The 24,683-nt window shown below is 38.9% G+C and overlaps 1 protein-coding gene across 3 annotated transcripts in view; it reads right to left on the bottom strand.

Moving 5' to 3' along the window:
- Window positions 1–16,269: 16,269 nt before the first annotated feature.
- The window catches only part of LANCL1 (LanC like glutathione S-transferase 1), a 28,618-nt gene continuing 20,204 nt past the window's right edge, over window positions 16,270–24,683 (bottom strand). Inside the window, exons 9-10 of one of the 3 annotated variants that reach the window (XR_011599784.1) lie at window positions 23,795–23,937; window positions 16,270–17,558 (exon numbers count right to left, since the gene is read on the bottom strand). Coding sequence is in view for 1 of the 3 variants with exons in the window: in XM_070933200.1 (XP_070789301.1) it covers window positions 23,861–23,937 (77 nt within the window). In the remaining 2 variants the exon portion in view is untranslated. Of the gene's footprint in view, window positions 17,559–22,298; window positions 22,315–22,638; window positions 23,938–24,683 lie in introns of those variants that run through there. The other 2 variants (XR_011599785.1, XM_070933200.1) reach the window with 2 other exon arrangements.

Below are 24,683 nucleotides of genomic sequence, written 5' to 3'. Positions count from 1 at the left end.
CACATCGTCACCACTACTGGCTCGGCCGAACCGGGCCGAACCGGGATGAACCCACCACTGATGCTAGCCAGATGAATACCTGGTACGCAGATTTTTTTTTCCTATTTTCCTCCCCAAAAACTAAGCTGCATCTTATACTCCGGTGCATCTTATAGTCTGGTGTGTCTTATACTCTGAAAAAAATCGGTATATTCAACATTAACAATTTATCACTATCTTTTAACACAACCAAATAACTCTTCATTTCATGTGTCATCCCATCTCTAAATCTTCAGCTTTTCATATTAATCAGCAAAGATCCAGCAAAATTAATAAAATTACCTAGTAACATAATTTCTCCTTTAATTTAATCTAAATTCCCTTCATCCCTCTCTCAACAATTAAGGATTGCAACAAAAGAATTTCAAAACTATCAGACATTACCAGAAATAACTCGTTATTTAGAGATCAAAAATTAATCCATCACACTATTAGACATTTATCAAATTATCCAATTCAGATAACCACTAACCACTACCAGAAATAAGAACTCATTATTTAACCTGCCCAGAGTCACCTTGTAGGGGAGATGGGTGCCATAAAAATGTAATAAATAAAAAATAAATAATAATTTTAAAACCCATAATCAGTTTGTATTTTTCCTTCTACCTTTCAACCATACTGAAATCCCATAAATAAAAATCTAACTCTTATTTTCTTCAAATATTTTTGCCTCATCTCTCAAATTCTTACCATTTCAAGCCCATGTGTAATTTCCATGAAGTAACTGCAGTAAATCTCTTATATTTTGATTTAAAAGGGTAGTCCACAGCCTCTTTTTCAATTTTTAAGCAATCACCCAATTGCATTTATAAATTCAGTGCTTCCATCTTTTTTATAAGTGGTCATTTTAAAAATCTATTTTGGAATCCATCTCAGTTACCTTCAGAATATTTGTTTATCTTCAGTAAAAACTTTTTGTTCCAGTAAAGAGTTAAAACATTCAAGCACTTCACAGGCCACAAAATCAAACATTTCCTTTAAAGTAGCCATCTTGGACTTTAGTAATCAACTTTCAAAGTCTTGTTTCATGATTGATATGTAAAGACGACAGATTGACATTTTTTTTTAAACAGAAGAGGCTCATTCTAGAGAACAAGGTGGCTGGATGCAGTCATTTAAGCAATCAGTGTGAGCTTAAATGGACTCCGTAGGATGGTAGAGGACAGGAAGGCCTGGAGGAACGTTGTCCATGGGGTCGCAATGGATTGGACACGACTTTACAGTTAACAAAAACAACAACAACAAAGAATAGAATACAAAAATTGGAGAAGAACACAAATTATGAAGATCTGAAAATTGAAGTTGAAAGACTATGGCATTAACCAGCACAGAGGCTGGTTAACCAGCATGGTTATCAGCACACTGGGAGTCATACTAAAAAATCTTGGACAGCACTTAGCAAATCTGCACATTGACAGAATTTCCATCTATCAATTACAAAAGGCCACAATGCTTATTGTTGTTCCACATACAAAATCCTAGGTTCTTGGAAAGAATTTACGAGTATGAGAGCCAACACCAGTTAAAGAATTGATTTCACATTGATATGTAGATAATAAGTTTGGTCTAAACAAATGTGCTACCCTTAACATCAACAGGGGGAAAATAGTGAAAACTGAAGAAATCAAGATACTCTAAGGAAACAACATGAAGAATCTGGATGAAGATAATCACTACTACGTATCCCTCAAGTTAACAATATCAAGTACAGTGAATTCAAGTAGAAGATTAGAAGGTACTTTTACTCATAAAAGTAAAGAAGGTCTTAAAAGTCCAAGTTCAGTGGAGAAAATATCATCAAAGCAAATATAACTATTTCCTGTCTTAGATACTGTACATGACTGGAATTGTGGACTGGACTCAAACAGAACTAAAAGTCCTGGATAGGAAGACCAGAAAAACAATGACAATGAATTGTGCCCTTCATCCAGGCAGCAATATTGAGAGACTCTACTTGCCAAGGAAACTAGTGACTGTGGAATATTTCAAATACACCAGGGAGTTGAAGGGGGAAAAGGGTGGGGGCATTGGAAGAATATCTGAAGTACAGTGAAGAAGTTGCATTGAAACTAGTACACCATGAAAATTCACTGAGTATAAGAGAGATCAAACTGGCCTAAAAGAAAGACCAAATGAAGAACAGAAAAATAGCAAAGGCAAAATATTACATGGTCAATATGTAAAATAGCCAGCAAAGCAGATGACAACAAGACTTGGCAATGGCTGAAAGTAGGAAAATTGAAAAAAGAGACAGAAGGGCTGATTCTCACTGCACAAGTCCAAGCCTTAATAACAAATGCCAGAATTGAGAAAACAGCGATAGAGAGCAAATGCTACTTCTACACAGAAGATGAAGAAACAGCGAACCACTTAGTTGAATGCTTCAGGAAGATTTCACAGATTGATCACAAATAATGGCAGGACAAAGTAGCAACAACGTTGCATTGGAATATCTGCAAGAAATGTTTGCTGGCAAGCAAGAACTAGGACCACAAAATAAAGTAATAAAACCGTGATGGCGAATCTATGGCACCTGTGCCACAGGTGGCATGCGAAGCCATATCTGTGGGCATGCGAGTGTTGCCTTAGCTCAGCTCCAGCACATGCATGCGGTAGCCAGCTGATTTTTAGGCCTTCAGGGCCCACCGGAAGTCGGGAACAGGGCCATTTCCGGCCTACGGAGGGCCTCCAGGGGCGGTGAGGAAGGCTGTTTTCGCCCTCCCCAGACTCCTAGAAAGCCTCTGGAGCCTGGGGAGAGCGAAAAATGGGCCTTCCAATCCCACTGGAAGTTGGGAAATGGGCTGTCTCTGGCCTCCAGAGGGCCTCCAGGGGGTGAAAGGCCGTTTTCGCCCTCCACAGGCTCCTAGAAAGCCTTTGGAGCCTGGGAAGGGCGAAAAACGGGCCTACCGGGCCTACCATGCCATGGCATGCCAAAAGCGGGGGTCACATGGGGTGGTTGTGCGTGTATGTGCGGGGGGTGGGGCACATTGAATTATAGGTGTGGGCACGCGTGTGTGCGATCCCCCCTGCATTCCCCCTGCTTCTTTTTTTTTTTTTATTGTAAAAGTTTTACAATTACATTTTCACCCCTTTCCCCCCCCCCTCATCCCACCCCAAACTTCCCAACCTCCCTAACCCACCCCAACCCTCCCCTCCCCCCGGACTTCCGCACAGCATACTCATATCAAGTAAAAAAAAAAAACCCTCCTTTGTATAAAACTTGTATAAAACTTAAACCCCTCCCTCCCCCCTATAATTTTTCATCTTCATTACATTAAAATATTTCTATCTTAACACAACATTTTCAAATAAAAGCTATTTGATACTTCCTAGTTTGATATTTGTTCTGAACATAATCTATCCACTTTTTCCATTCCCATTCATAAGTCTCTTGTGAACAGTCTTTTAAATATGCTGAAATCTTCGCCATCTCTGCAAAACTGGCCATCTTCAAAATCCATTCTTCGATAGTGGGCAAAGCTTCATTCTTCCAGTATTTACCTATCAACAATCTCACTGCTGTTATCATATACAATATCAAGTTTGTTTCACCCAATGTAAAACCCTTAACTATACCCAGTAAAAACAATTGTGGAGAAAATTGAATTTTTTTCTTCAAAACATTCTGCATGACCCACCAAATTTTTATCCAAAAAGCCTTAACTTTCCTACAAGTCCACCAAACATGATAATAGCATCTAAACAATCACATCTCCAACATTTTGGCTGAACATTAGGGTACATACACGACAATTTTTTGGGGTCTAAATGCCATCTATAAAACATTTTATAGAAATTTTCCCTCAAATTCTGCGACTGTGTGAATTTAACATTCTGAACCCAAATTTTTTCCCATGTTTCCAACATCACTGGTTCCTCAAAATTTTGTGCCCACTTAATCATACAATCTTTAACCAATTCAGTTTCTGAATCCCTTTCTAACAAAACATTATAAAGCCTTTTAATATGCATTGGACCTTTCTCTTTTATATGTCTAACCAATTCTTCCTCATGCAACATAATACCAGTTTTTTGGTCCTCTTTCCATCTCAATTGTAATTGATTATATTGTAACCAAGTTAAATTAATCCCTTCGTCCAACAGTGTCTGTAATGTCTTCAACTGCCATCTGCCCGCATCTGTAAAAAGAACCTCTTTGTATAACCCCCCCCCCCCGAGTGACATTATATTTGTATTCCACATAATATGACCAAGATCCAGCCATAGCGGTATTTTATAATCCCATTTGAATCGGTGCTTCTTCCAAACTCTCATCAAAGAATCTCTAAGTATATGGCTTTTAAATACTTTATCCACTTTGTTGTCATAAAATAAGTAAGCATGCCATCCAAATTCAAGATCAAAACTTTCTATATTCAGTATTCCAGTCTTTTTCCTTCCAAACCAATCACTTGCTAGAGTCAAAGCTGCTGCTTCATAATATAACTGTAGGTTTGGAAGTTTAAGACCTCCCCTTTCTGGAACATCTTGCATAATTTTCAATTTCACTCTCGGTTTTTTCTCGTTCCAGACAAACTTATTCACTCCAGTTTGCCGCACTTTCAGTTGTTTATCACTTTTAAGCACCGGAATCATTTGAAACAGAAAAAGAAATCTTGGCAAAATGTTCATCTTAACTGCTGCTATTCTTCCAAGTAAAGACAGCTGCAGTTTTTTCCAAGTCTCCATATCTTTCTGTACGTCTCGCCACAACACCTCATAATTATTTTGAAACAGTTTCATATTTGATTCTGCAACCTGAACTCCTACATATTTTACCTTTGGTACAATCTCAAAACCTGCCCTCCTTTCAAGCTCGTGTTTACGATCTTGTGTCATATTTTTAACTATCATCTTAGTTTTTTTCTGGTTCAGTCTAAAACCTGAAACTTTACCATAGTCTTGTATAATGTCCTTCATCTGGATTATTGATTCCATTGGCTGTGTTAGGGTAACGACCAGATCATCTGCAAATGCCTTTATTCTGTAATCCTCTTGCCTAATCATTATACCTTTCAAGATATTAGAGTCCCGTATTGTATTTAACAAGACTTCTAGTGTTAGAATAAATAGCAGTGGGGATAACGGACATCCCTGTCTTGTTCCTTTTTCAATTTTAAACTCTGTTGTCAAACTTCCATTAATAATGATCTGTGCCTTTTGCTCTTGGTAAATTGCTGAAACTGCCTGTATAAATTGGTCCCCAAAGTCCATCTTTTTAAAAGTCTTTAATAGAAAATTCCAATCCACTCTATCAAAGGCCTTTTCCGCATCCAAAAAGACCAGCACTGCAGGTACCTGTTTATTCCTCTCAAGATATTCCAATAAGTCTATTACTTGCCTTACATTATCCTTCATATATCTACCCTCGATAAATCCCGCTTGATCATCATGAATCACCTTTTGAATTACTGGCATCAACCTGTTGGCTAGTACTTTTGCATACATTTTGTAATCAGTATTCAGAAGAGATATTGGTCTATAATTCTCCGGTTTTTTAGGACCTGCTTGCTCTTTTGGTATCAAAGAAATATAAGCTGTTGTTCATGATGGGGGTATTTTACCCCCTTGTTGAATATTACAAAATAGATCTCTAAGTTGTTCCACCATTTCTGCTTGCAGAGTTTTATAATACATTGCAGTCAAACCATCCGTTCCGGGAGCTTTAGCAGTTTTTAATTGTTTAATTGCTACTATTATCTCCTCCTCTGTTATAGGATAATTCATTCTTTCCTTTTGTTGGTCAGTAATTTTTGTAACTCTTTTATTATCTAAGTATTTTTCTATAAGTCCATTCTGCACATCATCTTTAGCATATAGTTTAGTATAATAGTCCACAAAAGCTTCTTTAATTAATTTTTGTTGAAAGATTTCTTTCCCTCCAATATCAATACTATCAATAGTCCGTGTACTCTGCTTTTTCCTTAATGTGTAGGCCAACCATCTGCCTGGTTTATTGGCATTACAAAATGTATTATGCTTCGCATATTGTAAATTTGTTGCAACTTGTTCCGCCATAAGCATTTGAAATTGATCTTTCAAAAGTTTTATAGCACCACGTATTCTTTCATCTGTTGGGTTTTTAATAAGCAGCTGTTCTTTGTTCTTTATTTCTATTTCCAATTCAGATCTTTTCTTTTGTCGAATCAATCTATGTTTAGAGTTCATATAAATGAGCACCCCTCTCATATAAGCTTTGCTCGCGTCCCACACAATTTCAGTTGGGGTACCTTTATTCAAATTTATTTCAAAAAATTCTTTCAAGTGCTTTTTAAGTTCTATTATATTTTTTTCATATCTGAACAAGTTTTCATTTATTCTCCAAGAGCGTCGCTCAGTCTTACCCATCTCGATTTCTATCCATACTGGGCTATGGTCGGTCAAAGTTCTTAGAAAAATCTTTGTTCTTTTTGTCTTAACAAGTAAATCATCTGACAACAAAATAAAGTCAATTCTAGAGAAGGATCTATGTCTATCAGAAAAAAAAGTATAGTCCAATTCTTTTGGATTATGTATTCTCCAAATATCTTTTAATTCCAAGTCTTCTTTCATATCAAAAAAAGTTTGTGGTAATCTGATCCTGGATTTCGCCAAACTCTTTTTATCTAGTTTAGAATCAATTACTCCATTCCAATCTCCCATAATAAAAATAGATCTATAGTCCCATTGCAGTATTTTAGTATGTAACATTTTATAGAAATGATCCTGTTGTTGGTTGGGAGCATAAATTCCAATCAAAAGAATTTGGCCATTTACTGTAAGCAATTCAATTGCTATAAACCTACCATCTTCATCTGCTTCTATAATTTTAGCTGTTAATCTTTTGTTTACATAAATAACCACACCATTCTTTTTTTTGCAAAGTTGAAGATATAAAATGTGTTCCTAATTTAGAGTTTATCAAGTATTTTTGATCTTGAGTTGTGATATGAGTTTCTTGTAAACAAATTATATCATTATTAAATTGTCTCAAGTAAGCAAATAACTTCTTCCTTTTCTGTACTGAGTTCAACCCATTCACATTCCAAGATAAACACTTAATTGTCATCTTTATCTTTATCTTTCTGAAGCAACGAGCAGAATAACCGAATATCTTCCAAAATCTTCGGTCTTGCTCCCCCCATGGCTTCAGTCTCTTGTGTAGTACTCTTAGCTCCCTTTTTATATTGTCTTTCCTGTTGTTGCTTTTCTTTAAGTTGCTTAGATTTTGCACGAGTTATACGCTGATCTTTAACTTCAACCATCCGAGCCGGGTCCAAGATTGGAGAAGATTCTAACAGAGGCTCCTCCAAGAGACCTCCTACAGCACCCTGCGTTTCCTCTAACTCCACCTGCTTAGACTGTTCTTGCAATTCTTGCTGGAGTTGCTTCTTATCACTCTCCTTAATCTCCAGCACTGTAGATGTACGTGAAGATGGTGTTCTTTCTTTGAAGATAGTAGTATAAAAATGCTCCGCCTTCTCCACAGTGTTCAAAAGATGTCTTTCTCCCTTATACTTCAAAATTATGCCAGTTGGGGCATCCCACCGGAATGGTATCTCTTGTTTTTTCAGTTCATTTACTAGAAAGCCAAAATCTTTTCTGGCTTTCAGCATCTTAGGTGGTAGTTCTTTGTAAACTCCAATTTGTGCGCCCCCCACTTGCACAGAGGTGAGAAAAGATTTTTGCAGGATGTCATTTCTTATTGCTCTGTCTGTAAAATATATCACCACATCTCTAGGCAATTGTCTTTGTCTGGCCACCCAAGAATTCACTCTGTAAATTTTGTCTATTTTGTAAAAAACCACATCAGAATTAATTTTTAATATCACTGCCAAAGCCTCAGCACAAGTCTGTCTCAAATCCTGTCTGTCATCCTCTCTGATTCCTCGAAGCCTTATAGCAAATTCCATTGCCCTGAATTGCATCATTACAATTTCGTTTTCAACTCTCTGCATTTTGTCATCAACATCAGAAATTTTATAATCATTGTCTTTCATCTTAACATTGACTTCTGATTTAAATTCTTCCACTTTAGAGTCCACTTTAATAATAAATTCTGCAAGGCCAGACACCACATCTGATATTTTTTTAGTCACCTTGACATAATCCTGTTTCACCATATCTTTGATTTCATTAATTTCCTGCATAATTTCCTGTTGAGATTTTTGAAGTTTATCATCTATTTCCTGTTGAGATTTTTGAAATTTATCATCCAAAGCCTGAGATATAAATTCTTTTAAATTTTCAAAGTCAAAGTCCCCCTGCTTCTGACACATGACGGCAAAAAGGTTAACCATCACTGTAATAGAAAATGTAGAAGCTAAACTGCTCTGGGACTTTAGAATTTAGACATACAGGCACCTGTCATAAAAAGCCACAGCATTAACAATTGTCGATAAGAAAGACAAAGTCTGGATAGTGAACTTGGCAGTACCTGGAGTGAGCAGAATAGAAAATAACCAACTGTACAAAAATCACAAAATACAAAGACCTGCAAATAAAAATAGAACAACTGGCAAAAGAAAGCAATGATAGTACCAGTGGTAATATGTGCCTTGAGTGCAATCCCAAAATAACTGCTGCCGTACTTGAACATCATCATCAGTGAGAAAGTCACCATCAGTCAATTGCAAAAGGTAGCTTTACTTGAACATCTACCTATCCCAGGTCCTTAGTGTCGTGAAAAAAAATCCAATCAAAGAAACAGAAGACAGCAACACAAACTAATAATTCTTACTTTGAGATTCAGAGGTTTATTTCAGTAATAATTTGGAACATAAACAACCATCATAAAACAACTTACATCAATAACCCATTGCAATGAGGTCCACTAACATAGTTGATCCAGCAATGAATAGCTATAGGTCAGTGGCCCCGAACTCATCTCAAGCCACACTTTTTATACTTTTCTGCACACATTTCACAACTTAACTTCCTTGTTCTTTCTTACTGACAATCAGTTTCCACTTATACCCGTGTACCTCTGAAACCTTCATCTATCTGCTACTTTCAGTTCTTTATATCGCACGGTTTCATCCTTCTTATTCCAAATATACTGATGAAACTATCTACTATGCACAAATTGCAACTGTTCAGCAGTTTACAAATATTTCTGGTACATTATGAAATCATCCTAACTAAAACTTTGGTTCATGTCGCTTTCCAGGGGCCTGCTATTTTCCACTTAGGCCCCATCAACTCCAATAGATCAACAGGGTATTTTCATTCTCCCTCATTAGTAAGGACTCAGAAGGTAGATAAAAGATCAAAATCCAGTCTAAACATCTGGCTGACTATGTGACAAACGATAATAATTTCTGTCATGTCTATTTACACTTTTGGACAGATCAACAATCAACAATATGTGCGTGTGTGTGTATTCGTTTGTAATTCTCATTTTGCTGAACTCTTCAAAGAGAAAAGGGGTTAACTTGATAAGCCCCATGAAATAGTTCTCACTGTCTGATTTAAAATCTGGGGATCACCATGCATAACGCTAATTCTGGTAATTCTGATTTGCCCTTTCTATATGTTTAAAAATAACAATCCCTTTTGTAATTCTTCCAGCAGTTCAGATTCTTGGAACTGCAATGCTCCACAGTCCATGTATTTGCTATAGAGTTTCCCTATACTTCTTCACTGAATACAATTGAGATATAGTAAAATCTATTTTAAACCAGCCCTCTACCATGAACAGTTCGCAGTTAATACATTTCATAGGGATTTTAGGTAGCTATAACTTAAATGTTGTCATCCACTATATTAAAGGGCAGATTCCAGAGACTGGAACACATATATTCACCATTAATTTGTGAGTGGAATGAAATGAAATGTTGCTTACATGTTTTCAATATCACTGTTGTGAATTCTGTTGTATATTTCTAAGACTTTTAGTGGTATTATTATTATTATTGGTATTTGGTCTTTTATGCCTTACTAAGGAAAAATGAGGTAAATGTGTTAAATGATGCACAAATGATGAAAAGCCTTAGAAACTGAAATCTAAATTAAAAGGCAAGAGTAAGCACCAAGATTCTGTACCTTCTCCTCCAGATGGCAGTGAGCATGTGTGAGATGGGAATGAGCAGCTACATCCTTTTAAGAGATCTCCTTACTTGAACAGATCACTGCCATAACAGTTGAAAAGGTAAGGAAGATTTGATCCCTGATTAGAAGTTTACATTCTGTGCTCTGGAGAAAGGAGCACTTAGTCCCATGTTCCTAAGGAAAATGCAGGATGGGAAGGAATCACTCCTCTCCCCAACAGTTTTGACAGATGAAAGGTGCCTTAACTACTTCCCTAAATGGGGTGGAGGTTAGTTCTTCTCATTATTTTAATAGTTTCTGGAAGACGTTTGAAATACATAAGCTGAGTAGCTTAATAGATTTTTAAAAATTCTTTTGGAAGCCAATTTCATGACTTTAGTCCTATTGCATGGCTTGTTGAAATGCCTTCTTGAAATGCCCATCCCAAACACCTTATTTAGCAATGGAGTCAAAAGGCATGTGTCTTAAGAATGTCATTCTGCTTCTCATGTATCTTATGAATTCTGAGGTCATCCGTAGAAGATGTCCATTAGCTAAGACTGAGACTATAAATCTTAGATAATTAAGCAGCGCTCAAAATAGGATGAAGACGGTCTCTGCAGACTGGGTCAAAGAGTTTTAAAGCACATACAGACACACATAATGAAGCTAAAAAACACAGAAGACAACATGTTAAATAATTTAAAGTTGAGAAAGTTACACACACATACACACACATGTCTTTGCATACTCTTGGCGTATGCATGAAACACTCATGGGAATTTTCAATTAAAGATTTCTGAGACTATTACAGTTTGCATCGTGTTTTCATCCACTGCTTCTCAAGGTAAATTTTTCTTAGTGATCTGAATTTTGTAATCCATTAATATTTTGCATCCTTAAAGCTGTTATTATAATAAAGTCAACATTAAATTGCCCATGATAACAAATTGCCATGCTGAATCAGATTAATATATAACTTTGTATACAATTCTGTACAAATGTATGAGCTAGTGTTGCGAATTAAAGAAATTTTTTTCCAGAAGCATAGTTAGTGAGATAACCACAGCAAAACCATACATAAAATCACTTTTGATAAACTTTTTATTTCTCAGAAAATCCTGTCCAATTCAGAAACCGTATAACAGTATACCTATACAACTGGGACTCATTGAAGAGATTACCTAACCCACTAATTATAGATATTAATTTCATACTGGGAACAACTGAGGTCCCACTAGCTTTTCCAGGCTCATAAAACTTCAAAGCTGGTTGTTCTGTTTCAAGAATCTGATATAACTTAATTTATAGAAAGAGATATAGCAAGAGTGCTAGGATGTCTGGAACGAATGCTGCTTAATGGCCAAACGTTTCCCTTACAATCTTAGAAGTATGGACATTGGCCTGTCACTAGACATAACACTATAGGTACTTGATTGGTTCTACTAGCATATTGCTGAATCAACACAGACTCATGGTGGTTTATAAAACAATCAATAAAACCAACAGTGACATTAAAAATATCCCCAATAAATACATTAAAACTACCAATAACTCAACAAGTTACAATAATGATTTTCCTTCCTAGCATTTATTTTTTGAGGGGGGTAATCCATGGAATATTAATTCATTGATGGATACAGGAATTGACAGACCAGTTTGTCACCTGAGCCTAATGTCATAGGCTGAGAGAAAATGACTGGCTCAAATTCACCCAGTCCGCTTTCATGCATAAAGTAGAACTACATCAGACCATGAAATGAATTTCACAGGAAGATTAAGATTACTTGTATTGAGATTATAGTAACAGAATATTGTAAATATCCCCTGCTTGTAAAACTACCCCCCTTTCAAAACTCTCCGCTGCCATTTCTTATAAATTAAACTCAATTAAACTAAAACTGGAAGGGGAGGGCGACCAATCTTTAGTACATAATCCCAAGCAAAAACCCCAAGACAACTAATCAAACAAGGAGATAGGGCGGGATGGGAAAGAAGGAAAACTCAAATACAAAACAGGAGATATAGGAAGCAAACCCAGGATCATAAGGGACTCAGATGCCTGTACACTAATGCTCAAAATTTGGGGAATAAGCAGAGAGCATATGAAGTACTATTATACAATAGTACTGATAGGTATGATATGGTTATCATTATTGAAACTTGGTGAGATGAAACTCATGACTGAATATATTTTTGGAATGATATCTACTGTCCAAAAGAAACACACCTAACAAATTTCATTAGAAGGCCCCAGTATTCAAGTCTGTTGAGATCCATCTGGATCTTGAGCCTATCTTCTGGAGTTTTGTCTCTTCCTGCCAGCTTGATGTCATATGCATACTTGATGACTTCCCCATTCTATTCCCTGATCTAAATTGTTTATGAAGATATTGAAGAGTACTGAACCTAAAATAGAATGTTTGGGTACCCCACCGCTTACTTCCCTCCATGTAGATGTAGTTCCATTAAGGACTGCATGTTGAGTATGATTTGTCAGCCAATTATGAATCCATCTGCTGGTGATGCCATCTATCCCACATTTTTCTAGCTTACCTAGAACTAGGTTGTGATCTTACCTAAAACTAGGTTGTGTTTGTCAAATACCTTACTGGAATCCAAGTATACTATGACCACAGCATTTCGCTGGTCCACTAATTTAATCACTTTGTCAAAGGGTACAATAAGATTTGTTTGGCACGATCTGCTTTTGACAAACCTGTTTGCTTCTGGTTATAACTTTGTATGCTTCTAGGTGTTCACAGATCGGTTGCTTGCTTATTTTTTCCAGGATCTTCCCAGGTATTGATGTCAAGCTGATTCAATGTTAAATTCAATGGAAAGTAAGGTCCTGCATTTAGGCAGGAAAAACTAAATGCACAGGTATAGAATACATGGTATTTGGATTACCGTTATAAACTGTAAAGCATCTAGGTGTCTTATGTACAATCAATAATTTATGAGTGAGTAGTATGCTGCAGTCGCAGTCCCAGATTGAATCAAAAGTGGAATTGTATCAAGATGATGAGAAGTGTATATACTATGTCCGTGTTGGCGAACCTATGGCACGCATGCCGGAAGTGGCACGCAGAGCCATGTTGCTTGGCACTCGTGGTGTCGCCCATTCCTCTTCCGGGTTTCCAGGGCATGTATGTGCAGCAGCCAGCTAGTATGCGGGTTACTGGTGCGCATGTGTGCATGACAACCAGCTGGCCTTTAGTGCGGGTGTGCACCGGCCATGCCATCATTGCCAGCATAAAGCTCCGGGATATCCACCCCTTGCCAGCCAGAAGCACTGCCACCAGTCGCTCCCCTATGCCTGGATGCCTACTTGCCTCATCACCACCACCGCCACTGCAAGGAAAGGCTCTGAAGCTGCGCTGCCTGGAATCCATGTGGGCTGCTGCAGGGGGAGGACAGGTATGGCTGCCTGGACACTGCCTGAAGCGCAAGGGTGGCAGGAGGAGGAGCTGCTGCTGCCTCATAGCCAGCACGACCAGCCTGCTGCTGCAGCCTGCCGCCACCCTCTCCCTCGCCAGGTGCTCCTGCTACCGCTGGGGAAGGGGAGCACAAGAACCGCCACCAATGGGTACAAGGGGGTGGTGGGAAGGATCTGCTGTCTGGGTCTTCCCTGTCTCTCCACCCAAGCAGGCTGTCCAGGGGAAGGGATTCAATCAGAAGCAGCGGGCGGGGCTTCAATCCCTTCCCCTGGACAGCCTGCTCGGGTGGGGGTGACAAGGAAGACCCAGACAGCAGATCCTTCCCACCACCCCCTTGCACCCGGCGGCCGCAGTTCTTGCGCTGCCAGAAGCAGCGGGCCGGGGCTTCAATCTCTTCCCCCGAAAGCCCAGACTTCTCAGGCCCAAAACAGGCTGCAGTGGGGGGGACACGCAGCACATGCGGGGGACTGCGCATGCGCAATGCAGAACACATGCATGGGGGAGTGTGCGCAATAAGGGGCGCATGTGTGGGGGTGTCATGTGCACATGCACATGCATGGGGGTTGCATTGCATTATGGATGCTGGCACACGCTCGCGTTATCGTGTGCACACACACACACACTTCCGGCTTCCGGCCTGGGCACAGCACGGAAACGGCATTGGTCGCATTGGTGGATGATTTCTGGAGGGCTCGGGATAGGGGTTGTTCCTCTATCCTGGTCCAGTTAGATCTCTCAGCGGCTTTTGATACCATCAACCATGGTATCATGTTGCACCAGTTGAAGGGGCTGGGGGTGGGGGGCACCGTTCTGCGGTGGTTCTCCTCCTACCTCTCTGACCGGTCACAATCTGTGTTGACGGGGGCAGCGGTCGACCCCTAGGTGCCTTGCTTGTGGGGTGCCACAAGGGCTGGTCCTCTCGCCCCTTCTCTTCAACATTTATGTAAAGCCGCTGGGTGAGATCATCCGTGGCTTTGGGGTGGAGTTCCATTAGTACGCTGACGACACTCAGCTGTACATCTCCACCCCAGGCCACCCCAACGATGCCCTTGAAGTGATGTCCCAGTGCCTGGAGGCCGTGCGGGCCTGGATGGGGAGAAACAGGCTCCGACTCAACCCTTCCAAGACCAAATGGCTGTGGCTTCCGGCGTCCTGATATAGCCAGCTGGTGCCATCGCTGGCTATTGGGGGCGAATCATTGGCCCCCACGGAGAGGGCTCGCAACTTAGGCGTCCTCCTGGATGCACAGCTGTCTTTAGGAGAGCACATGACGGCCGTGGCCAGGGGGGCTTTTTATCAGGTTCGCCTGATACGCCAGTTGCGCCCCTTTCTGGATTGGGACTCCCTACGCACGGTCACTCAAGCACTCGTCACTTCCCACCTGGACTACTGCAATGCTCTCTACATGGGGCTCCCCTTGGGTTCCACCTGGAGGCTGCAGTCAGTCCAGAATGCGGCCGCGTGGGGGATTATGGGAGCGATGGGGCGCTCACATGACACCTCTCCTGCGCGAGGTGCACTGGCTTCCTGTGGTCTTCCGGGTGCGCTTCAAGGTATTGGTGACTACCTTTAAAGCGCTCCATGGCTTAGGGCTGGGGTATCTGCGAGACCGCCTTCTGCGGCCAATAGCCTCCCACCGACTGGTTCGCTCGCACAGAGAGGGCCTCCTCAGGGTGCCGTCGGCCAGACAGTGCCGGCTGGCGACCCCCAGGAGGAGAGCCTTCTCTGTGGCAGCACCTGCCCTCTGGAATGACCTACCCCAAGATATGCACGATATCAGACCTCCAGACTTTTCGTTGGGCCCTGAAAACACACTTATTCCATCTAGCCAGGCTGACTTGATCCCATCTTCTCAGTTTTAATTGAATTCGGTTTTAATTGGGTTGTTTTAAATTTTGGGCCGAAATTATTTGTTTTTTAAACTGTTTTTAAATTTTATATGCTATGTTTTATCTCAGCTGTACACCGCCCTGAGTCCCGCAGGAGAAGGGCGGTATAAAAATAAAACAAATAATAATAAATAAATAATGCAACGAGAAAAAGGTTCGCCATCACTGTACTATGTTATATTGCACTAATGAGACCACACTTGGAATTCTGCATCAAATTCTGGTTGCCACAAACAAAAAAGATACTGAGATCCTAGAAAGAGTTCAGAGAAGAAAGAGCAAATAAACTACACCATATGAATTAAGGTTTTAGACTAGGTGTCAGGCCTGCCTCCATTCAAAACCCAAGAAAGAAAACCCCCGACTCCATTGAATTAGAGAAGAGGTACTTTTACTGAGTTTGAAATGATAACAGTGAAAGAAAAGCAAGATCTGAGCCAAAAGGTTACATATTGAAAGGGATTTCTCCAAATCCCTCCCCCTAGGAACCCAGGCTGAATATCCAATCCATGTCCCACATACTGCCATGTGGGACACATCTTCAGGTCTTTTCATCCATTCGGAGTTGTAGGACAGTTGGCCTTGACTAGGTGTAAACAACTCCATTCAGCAGTGCAGAAATTCTTGAACGCAAACCTCCCTTTTAGTTCACATAGGCCTTCATCACACCAGCACACTTTGCAAACCTCAATGCCATGCCCCACCCCCTGTTACTATGGCAGCCGATAGCAAGCAAGCATCAAAGGGAAAAGCCATGCTAGATATCTGGCTGATGCTAGGTATCTCTAGCCTAACAAGAATTAGGGGTTAGGGTTAGGGTAACTGTTCTGCCCCAGCTACGGACCCCAAAGAACGCAGCACACACAAAGTCCGTTCAAACCTTAGTTTACTAAATAAACCAGTTTTTTTACAACAACGGCTGTTAATTAACTGTATTAACAGCCGCCAAGAATTCAAAGAATACTGAAAGCTTACTGTGGTTGGCAGAATGCCCAGAAGAAATTTGCAGGAAGCTGATAAGATAAGCAAGACAAGACACGAAGGTATGTGAACGAAGTTGTTCCCTGCCAATTGCTTCAGTAGGCGTTCCTCCTTAAATAGGCTAAGGGAATGGCCAATTAGCCCCAAACCTTACTCTCGAGGAGACATCCTCCTGAGGAGCCACTCCTGCCTTTTGACAACTCTGTGTGCCCGTACATCAAGAAGAGGCTCCTCCTCTTCATCCTCTTCATTTAAGGGAGCTTCTGGAGGTTCTGAAGGCCCTGGCTGAATCCCCGCCTCTGGCACCACATCTTCTCCAGCCTCCTCATTGTCTGACTTGAGTGCCAGCTGCACAGGCTGCTGGTGCAGCACTACACCAACCTCCTTGCTGTCAGAATCAGCTACTAGCTGCACAGGCTGCTGATGGGCCACAACAGTAACTATCTTCAGTACTGGAGGTAACATGGTCACTGTCTTTGGTACTGGAAGGGGAAGAGGGGATTGACTTATTCTCCAAAGGACCTGAGGGTAGGACAAGAAGCAATACCTGGAAGCTTGTTAAAGAGCGATCCAACCTGGAACTAAGGAGAACTTCCCTGACAGTGAGAACAAGTAATCAGTTGAATAGCTTGCCTCAGGGAGTTGTGGGTGCTTCATCACTGGAGGTTTTAAAGAAAAGGTTGGACAGATATTTGCCCAGAATGGTATAAGGTCTCCTGCGTTAGGCAGGGGGTAGGACTAAACCTCTGAAGTCCCTTCCAGCCCTATGATTCTACATTCTATGTAGATTCTATGTTATAATCAGGCAGTGCCTGAGATCCTTTTTTCTTTCTGTCTTTCCCCCCCTCACGGCTTAAAAATGTTTCAGTCCCCTTGGCCTCAGTAATGGTTATTGCATATTTCCATTGAGATCATTTTCCTTATTCTCTGCAGGATACAATTGGTGCTCAACAGAATCTGGACAATCTCCTCTCCCTTGCTCATGTCTTCCATTTGCCCATTCAGTAGTTGCTGTGTAGTAGTAGTAGTAGTAGTAGTAGTAGTAGTAGTAGTAGTCATCGTCTAAGAGGATTCCCGGGTCATGGATCTACCACTCCACATACAAGTCAATATTGGTATTGATTGTGAAGCCTGCTAGAGAAACAGCAACTCCATCTTGCTTGAGTTCAGTCTCAACCTGCATTATTCCAACCTACAACTTTGAGATATAAGGAAAAACCTTCTATCAGATCTTTGGTATAGCCTAGGATGGCAACGTATAGCTGGGTATCATCAACATATTTAAAACACTGATGTATACACTGACAAATAAATTCTCCCAATGGTTTGTGAGATGTTAAGCAGTGGAAGGAATGAGTACTATATGTATGAAGGTTGATGTTTCCTCCCCAATCACTACCAACTGGATCACCTGCTAAGGTAGTAGTAGAACCACTTCAAGTCCCTCAGATGCTCATGATCAGTGATGTCAAAAGGACTAGAAGATTCCAAGCTTCCAAAAAAGCTCATTGATCAGCACAACCAATTGTTTCTGTTCTATGTCAAGGCCTCAATCCTGTTTGAAAGTGGTCCAGATGATTTCTTTAGAATACTTTGTCATTGTTTCCCTTTCAGTAACTTTACCCCAAGAAGAAAGCTTGGAAAATGGATAATGGTTGTCAAATATGGCTGGATTTGTGTGTATCTCTTTCTTAGAGGGGGTACACCACAGCCTCTTTCAAGGTTGGAAATATCACCCTCTTATAAAGATGTACTAGCAAACTTCCAGTCAACTTTGTTTCCATTTTTTCCTCAAAGGAGCCAGAAGGGAGGAGAGGTCCAGAGGTGGTAGAAGTTATAAAAGAGAAAACCCTGCTCATTTCATCAGAGTTCACCGGCCAAATGGAATTCCAGATGTCACACAACTTACCTCATCATGATACCCATGAACAATCAAGATTTTGGTGAATATGAACAATTTTGTTGGCAAAGTGCTGAACAATGTGAACAGAAAAGCTAGGCTGGAATCTACTTGTTCATCCCTCTACAACAAGGAATTAATATTATTAAGGAACACTGAAAGTCCTCTGATGCAATAAGAGAGAAGCCGAGATGCTTCCACCCCAGTGAAGGCTCAAAACTGAACATATACTATATGTAGACTCAAATTAACTTCTTTTTCTTCACCAGTACTCCAGTGTTGTTATTATGGTTTCATACTTGTTTGGTTTTCAGTATGCAAGGGACTAAGGTTGGTTTGGAGACGCCATTCAGAGGCAATCATGTTGAGAATCTGGGTTGCTTATTGTTGCCATTTACTTTTTTCTAGTGATTGCCAGCAATCCATCCAAATCCTTGAGAGGACAGGAGACTATTCACCCTGCAGAGGGTGTAGTCAATCTCATTTAGACCAGGAAATTGACCATGGGAAAGGGTTAAAGACTATGCCCTCCATTTTCAGATCATACAATCATCGTGAGTCAAAAACATTGCTCAACATACAACTACCTGGTTTTAGTTTCCTGGTCTTGAGCATTAGTGAGAGCTCAGAAAGGATTAGTACAGGGGTGTCAAACTGGCAGCCCACAGGCCGGATGAGTCACGTGCAGGCCACTCCCACCCCAGATCCACAAATAGGAAAAACTTTGCAAAACATCACGACAGCAACGTGTCATCATGAATTTGACATCTATGGATTAGTATAACAAATGAGAAGGAAGACCACCACAAGCTCAGGAAAGCTTCATAGTAAAAGGAACAGATTGCTCTGTTCTGCATGAAACTCAGTTAAATGAATCTATCCAGTAGAATCCAGAGTTCTTTTGGAGCAAGAAATTATGCTCCACAAATACTGATTTTTGCCCTCCATTCAAAACTACCCAAGACTGATGAAGGGAAGATGATGAACTATTTTAAAATGAAGACAAATGCTGAGACTGAATCTGATTATGCCCAATAGTTGTCACATGAAGCATTTGTCCCAGTTGTGCAGTCTGTTGCATGCTGAATAGCAACTATTTATGGGCCTGGCTCCAACTGTTGATGAGATGGAAGAACAGCCCATCATGGTTTTAGTTACAGTCACTGTAAAAACTGTGACAAATTGTGGCTGCTGTGAACAACACAAACTCTGCCCAATCAGAACTTGAACCACTTGCCGGAAATTTCTGAGGCGTGATGAAATCTTTTCAAGAAATGTCAGGGCTTATTTATTTGCTCTGTTCAACCCCAGATTCTTTTCATTCAAAGTCCCCTATGTTATTACCCATATTCCTCTCTAGTATTTTTAGACAATCGAAGATCAATATAGGCATTCATTTTGGGGAAACTAATTTAGTAACTTTTTAAAGAACAAATGGCTATAAGCCTCTGGTTCATGAGATGTGCCAGGGCAAATATTTCCACTGTGTTCCAATTATACTAAATAAATTGTAGCATATATAATTATATTGATACATAGACACAGAAACCAACCTCTATAAATATGTGCAATAATAAGGTAGAAGGTCAAATAAGGTTAATTAATATCCATAAATGCATAATAATGTATGGGTAAAGTCTCAGCTATGTGTATTTTTCTCAGCTGCTTCATACATTACCCCAGTAGTTTTGTGTGTGCTTCCCTTTAGTTGCCTGTCTAGATCATATAAGGAACATACTTCGCAAGAACTTTTTCAAGTAGAATTCATTAAAGGTACACATCTTCAGTAGATTCAGCAGCATCCCCCAAAGAAGGATTGATTGTTCTACAGTTCTTGTTCCAGTTCCTTTATAAGCAATCAGTTACATGAATATTTAACCAAGATAGATTCCATTTCATTATACTTCTATATCCCAGTTTACTGTTAAAAAGAACTGGGATGTGTTCAAAAATAAATGATAAAGGATCAAGCAATTCTGGATGCAACAAAATTATCTTGCCATTGAAAGATGAATCAATGTATTTTGTCTAATTACTGAAGAGATTTGGTAATTTGCATACCATTTAATATAACAAGCAAATATCTGTTAATATCTGACAATATATTTATCTTTCAAGAGCATCCTAGTGACCATCCGCAAAACTGCAAAATGGCAGTATAATTAAAATTAATTAAAACACCTTTTGATTTCACAGTAATAACTTACTAATTAATATAAATTAACATAATTTCTTAGTAGTTAAGTATTTTAAAGAACATTAAAAATGTTCCTTTATTACCTTAAAGTGGAATTAATTTCATACATTTTTTATATATAATGGACACTTCAGAGAATATTTTAAAAGCTTGGCTGTCCGTCTCCTCATGCCAAGTAAAAAATGATAGAAGCAACATTTGTATATGATGCCATTTTCTTGTTTAATATCCATGTTTATTGATATGCTTTTAACAAGGGTAGTTAACAAGGGTAATATGATTTAAAGATGTATGATTTGAGGTTATAAATAAAAAAATCCTGAATTTATCAATATCTGTAGGGCAACAGATTTGCTGAGTGGAAGGCACAGCAAAAATTACTACTGTTTTATAATAGAAAGACAATTAAAGGTGACATGTTTCACCTTTGGATAAAAACTGGCTCTTTATCAACATAATGATCAATAATGTTCCATGTGATATTTTTCCATCCAATTTTTTTTTTTAATGGAAGTACTTTGTCTTTTTATCTTTACCTCTTTTTATCAGCATATTGATAGTAAAAAAAGCATTGAACTGTACTGCCATCTGTTGGTAGTGGAGACATACAGTTAGCATATAATATTTGAGCAAGGGACTAAAATTGCATTGCCTATGTAATTAATAACTTCTGTATTAACTTCTGTAACTTCTGTAGATATCATGTTATTTGACTATAGGCACAATGAGAACATAAAAACTGTACAGCTGTTAAATCAAAACATGCTATTTACTTTTATCAGACAGTTATCCCAAGAGCAGCAAACATTCACTGTGTTATAATAAATTATATTACATTGTAATAAACATATTTTCACATGTTGGGTTTTTTTTAAAAGATGCTAATAATACAATTACTGCCCCAGAAGAGACCAAGGTAGGGATCAAGGGAATTGAATTTCTCCAGTCTCACAACTTGAAACAATAATTATGTCTGCCTATAGTTTTCATGGCCTTCAAAGTACCTGCTGGCATAAATGTTCTAAATGAGATGATACTTTCTTCTAAACAAAATTAATCATAGCAAAAACAGTTTTTATTCTGTCAGCCTCCCAGAGTCATATATATGAGATGGATGGCCGTATAAATTTATTACATGAATGAATGAATCAATATGCTGATAATCCAAACCTGTCACAATTAGCCCCCTGGGATAAAAAGCTATAGCTAAAGACACAAAGATTATGGCAACTCCCTGATCAAAGGCTGCAGGCTGATTCCAGCACAGTTGATCTCAGAGCAGCAGGAGATGCATCTTTCTCTCCTCTCCTAATTGTTTCTGGAGACTCCTTAGGTACAAAACAGCAAGGCCTATTCTTCTGGCTCATTGCTTTGCTCCTTTCTGATCCCATGAGGGCAGCCTACTAGACTCAGCTGGCTTGGGCCATGCTTTTCTTTTCTTTAGGCATCTCATTTATGGCTTACATTCTTCTACTCTCTCAGTTCTGATCCCACTGCCCCATTCCTGCTTTCTAGTTCCACAATCATGTATGAGCAATCTTGTTTCTCCATTCACAGCTTGATTAAAATGTATTCAAGGGTGCTTCCCTTGCAGCTTGTTATTGTAATTCCATCCCCTTTTCTCAAGAATAAAGAGATAGCTTCTGGGTTTTTTTTCATATATGGCAATTCCATGTTCTGGGATCTTATCTACTTTTGCATGGTTGCACAGAAAACAAGATGGGCATATCCTCCCATCAAGCTTGATAGAAGAAAAACTTAAGGTAGCAAAATCTAACCAACTTGACTTACCTCAGAAAAACAGAACAGAAGATACACACTTGCTAGTATCTATATGTGAGACATCATATTGCTTATCTAAAAAGGGAATAATGGGATATATATATACGTTTGTAGGCCTGAACATGGCAATAAGAAGCCAGTTTATTGCTGCAAAAAAACCCCACTGTATAACTATGTCCATATAGTTATCAAAAATTGAGTTGACTTGGGGGAATCTTTACTTGTGTAGTTCATTTTTAATTTATACAGCACGGTTGTATTCTGATCATTTGTAGAATTTCCTTCCTTTAAAGAGCTATTATATTCTCTCTCTCTTCCCTCTTTCCTTCTATCTCTCTGTGTATGCATATATATATATATATATATATATTTGATATTTACAAAGAACATAAAATGAGATATTTGTCCAAAACAGCTTTAATTCAATGAACCTTAACAACAAAGCAGACTAGAGTATGTTCCAAAGGCTTCAAACTAATTATTCACATAAACAGAGCTTATACAGTACCTAAAAGTCAATTGAACAGGATACTTTTATTAAGATGATATTCAATGTACTGAATACTGCTGTCTGAAAGTTATGATGAATATCCAGGTAACCGTGTCTTTTTCTCCCCCAGTTCACATTGGAAACTATTGCAGTCTCAAAGTAACTTATGTCACTATAAGATGCAAGAACTACAGAACAGTCCCTTTTAATCATTTGGAGTCAACTACCTCTCTCTTTTGTATGAAATGTGTATTTCAGTATTTGCCTTGCATGATCAGCCAGGTGTTAATTTAACTATGTGAGAGGAATAATTTCAGCCTTTTTTTAAAGTTGAAGGACAGTTTGCATTTTACCTTAACTCAAGCTTAATACTAGGCTACTGGTAAATTCTTTTTTTATATAATAAATTTATTAGAGTTTACAAGCTACTGATAATACTAAGTGATACATGGCGGTTAACAAAAAGATTTCAGACAGGTCCTATGCTATAAGCCACATTGTTCTATCTGTCAGATAAGAATAATGCAACGGTAAATATATCCACACGTATTCACATTCAATTCCTGTTGGAAGTGTGCTATAAAGAGCTTTAAAGCATTCATTGAAGACAGGGATATTTATCCAAGAGTTATACACTTGGTGACAAGTTCTGATAAAGACAGCAGTGCATTTGTTTTAACAACAAACATGCATAGAAATCAGAAGGATATATGTTTGAGAAATGGCTTTGAGAAATTCTTGTGTTAGCCATAGCCTTTGCTGTGTTTTGAGAGTCCCAACACAAGGAATTTCTTGCCATATAATAATTACAAGATCTGTCCTTTAATTACTAAGCAAGGCAAAATAATTGACTGCCAAATATATTATGCTTTTTATCTTCCAAAAAGCATTAGTCAAGTTGCAGCCCCTTCAGTAAAACAGACAAAACAGTATTATGTGAACCTAGAATGCTTAAAAAAAAGGCTAGTAGTTTTAAAAAGTAGATCAGATACAGAAGAGAATGTAAACATTAATACTCCTCTTACGGTTTGAATTTTCTAGCCAAAAAATGAGAAAATAGCCTACTTAATCTGCCTTTTCCAAAGAACTGAAGAATTTCTTGTCAGTATTTAATATTGGCTGAGAAGGAATTTATAGTTCAAAAGCTGGGAATCTGGCTTTGGTCGGTATCAGAAGATCAGCAAGAAAATATATTGTTCCAGCCATTCCTGTAAAAAACAATAATAACAGACAAACAATAATTATGCTTAAACAGATGCCTGGTCTTCAAGTCTCAGAACTATTAGCAAATATCCATAGTAGCTAAAGAAATTTGGGAACTTAAGTTTAGATACCTAGGGCATCTAGGATGGAAAAAGATTGCTTTAGAAGAGCAGACAACATGTATTTTGCAATGATTTATTTATGGTAATAGTGAAATACGTAGCAAGCTTCTAGATATAATAAAAATTTCTGAGTGAAGAATGAACTGAAAGTGCTGCATAGTGGCTGTTAGATGGAAGGGTGAAACAGGGCAGTTTTTGAATTAATTAATTAATTTCAGATGTGCCATTAACTAGCCAAAAACCTTATGGAGGAAAATTATCTCTCAGTATCTGCAATACTAGGATATACAAAATATTTCCAGTATTATATAAGTGTTGGTGCTAATTATAATATAGTATGATCAATTCCAATATGTTACAGAAGAGGGACAGAGAAGTCCATGTTGTATTTTTAATTATTTTTCTTTTTGTCAGTTTGACTTTGAGGTCTTTGTGTTTCAGTTTGTCATGGATAAGGAAAAGCCATTTTAGTAAGGCAGACATCCCCACCCCCTAAAAAAAAAAAAAAAACACCCAGAGACAACCATTTGTCTGCTCTAATAGAAGCCTCATTTAACCAAGGGCACTTTTATTTGTGTTGGAATACTATACCAGCATTCTCAACTAATAAATAATCCCTACACATCTGG

This window comes from Pituophis catenifer, unplaced genomic scaffold (genome assembly GCF_029215685.1).
Source record: "Pituophis catenifer annectens isolate HBS135680 unplaced genomic scaffold, rPitCat1.0.hap2 SCAF_1, whole genome shotgun sequence".
NCBI lineage: Eukaryota > Metazoa > Chordata > Lepidosauria > Squamata > Colubridae > Pituophis > Pituophis catenifer.
Note: the sequence above shows the minus strand (reverse complement) of the source record. Positions and strands in the feature narration are given on the sequence as shown.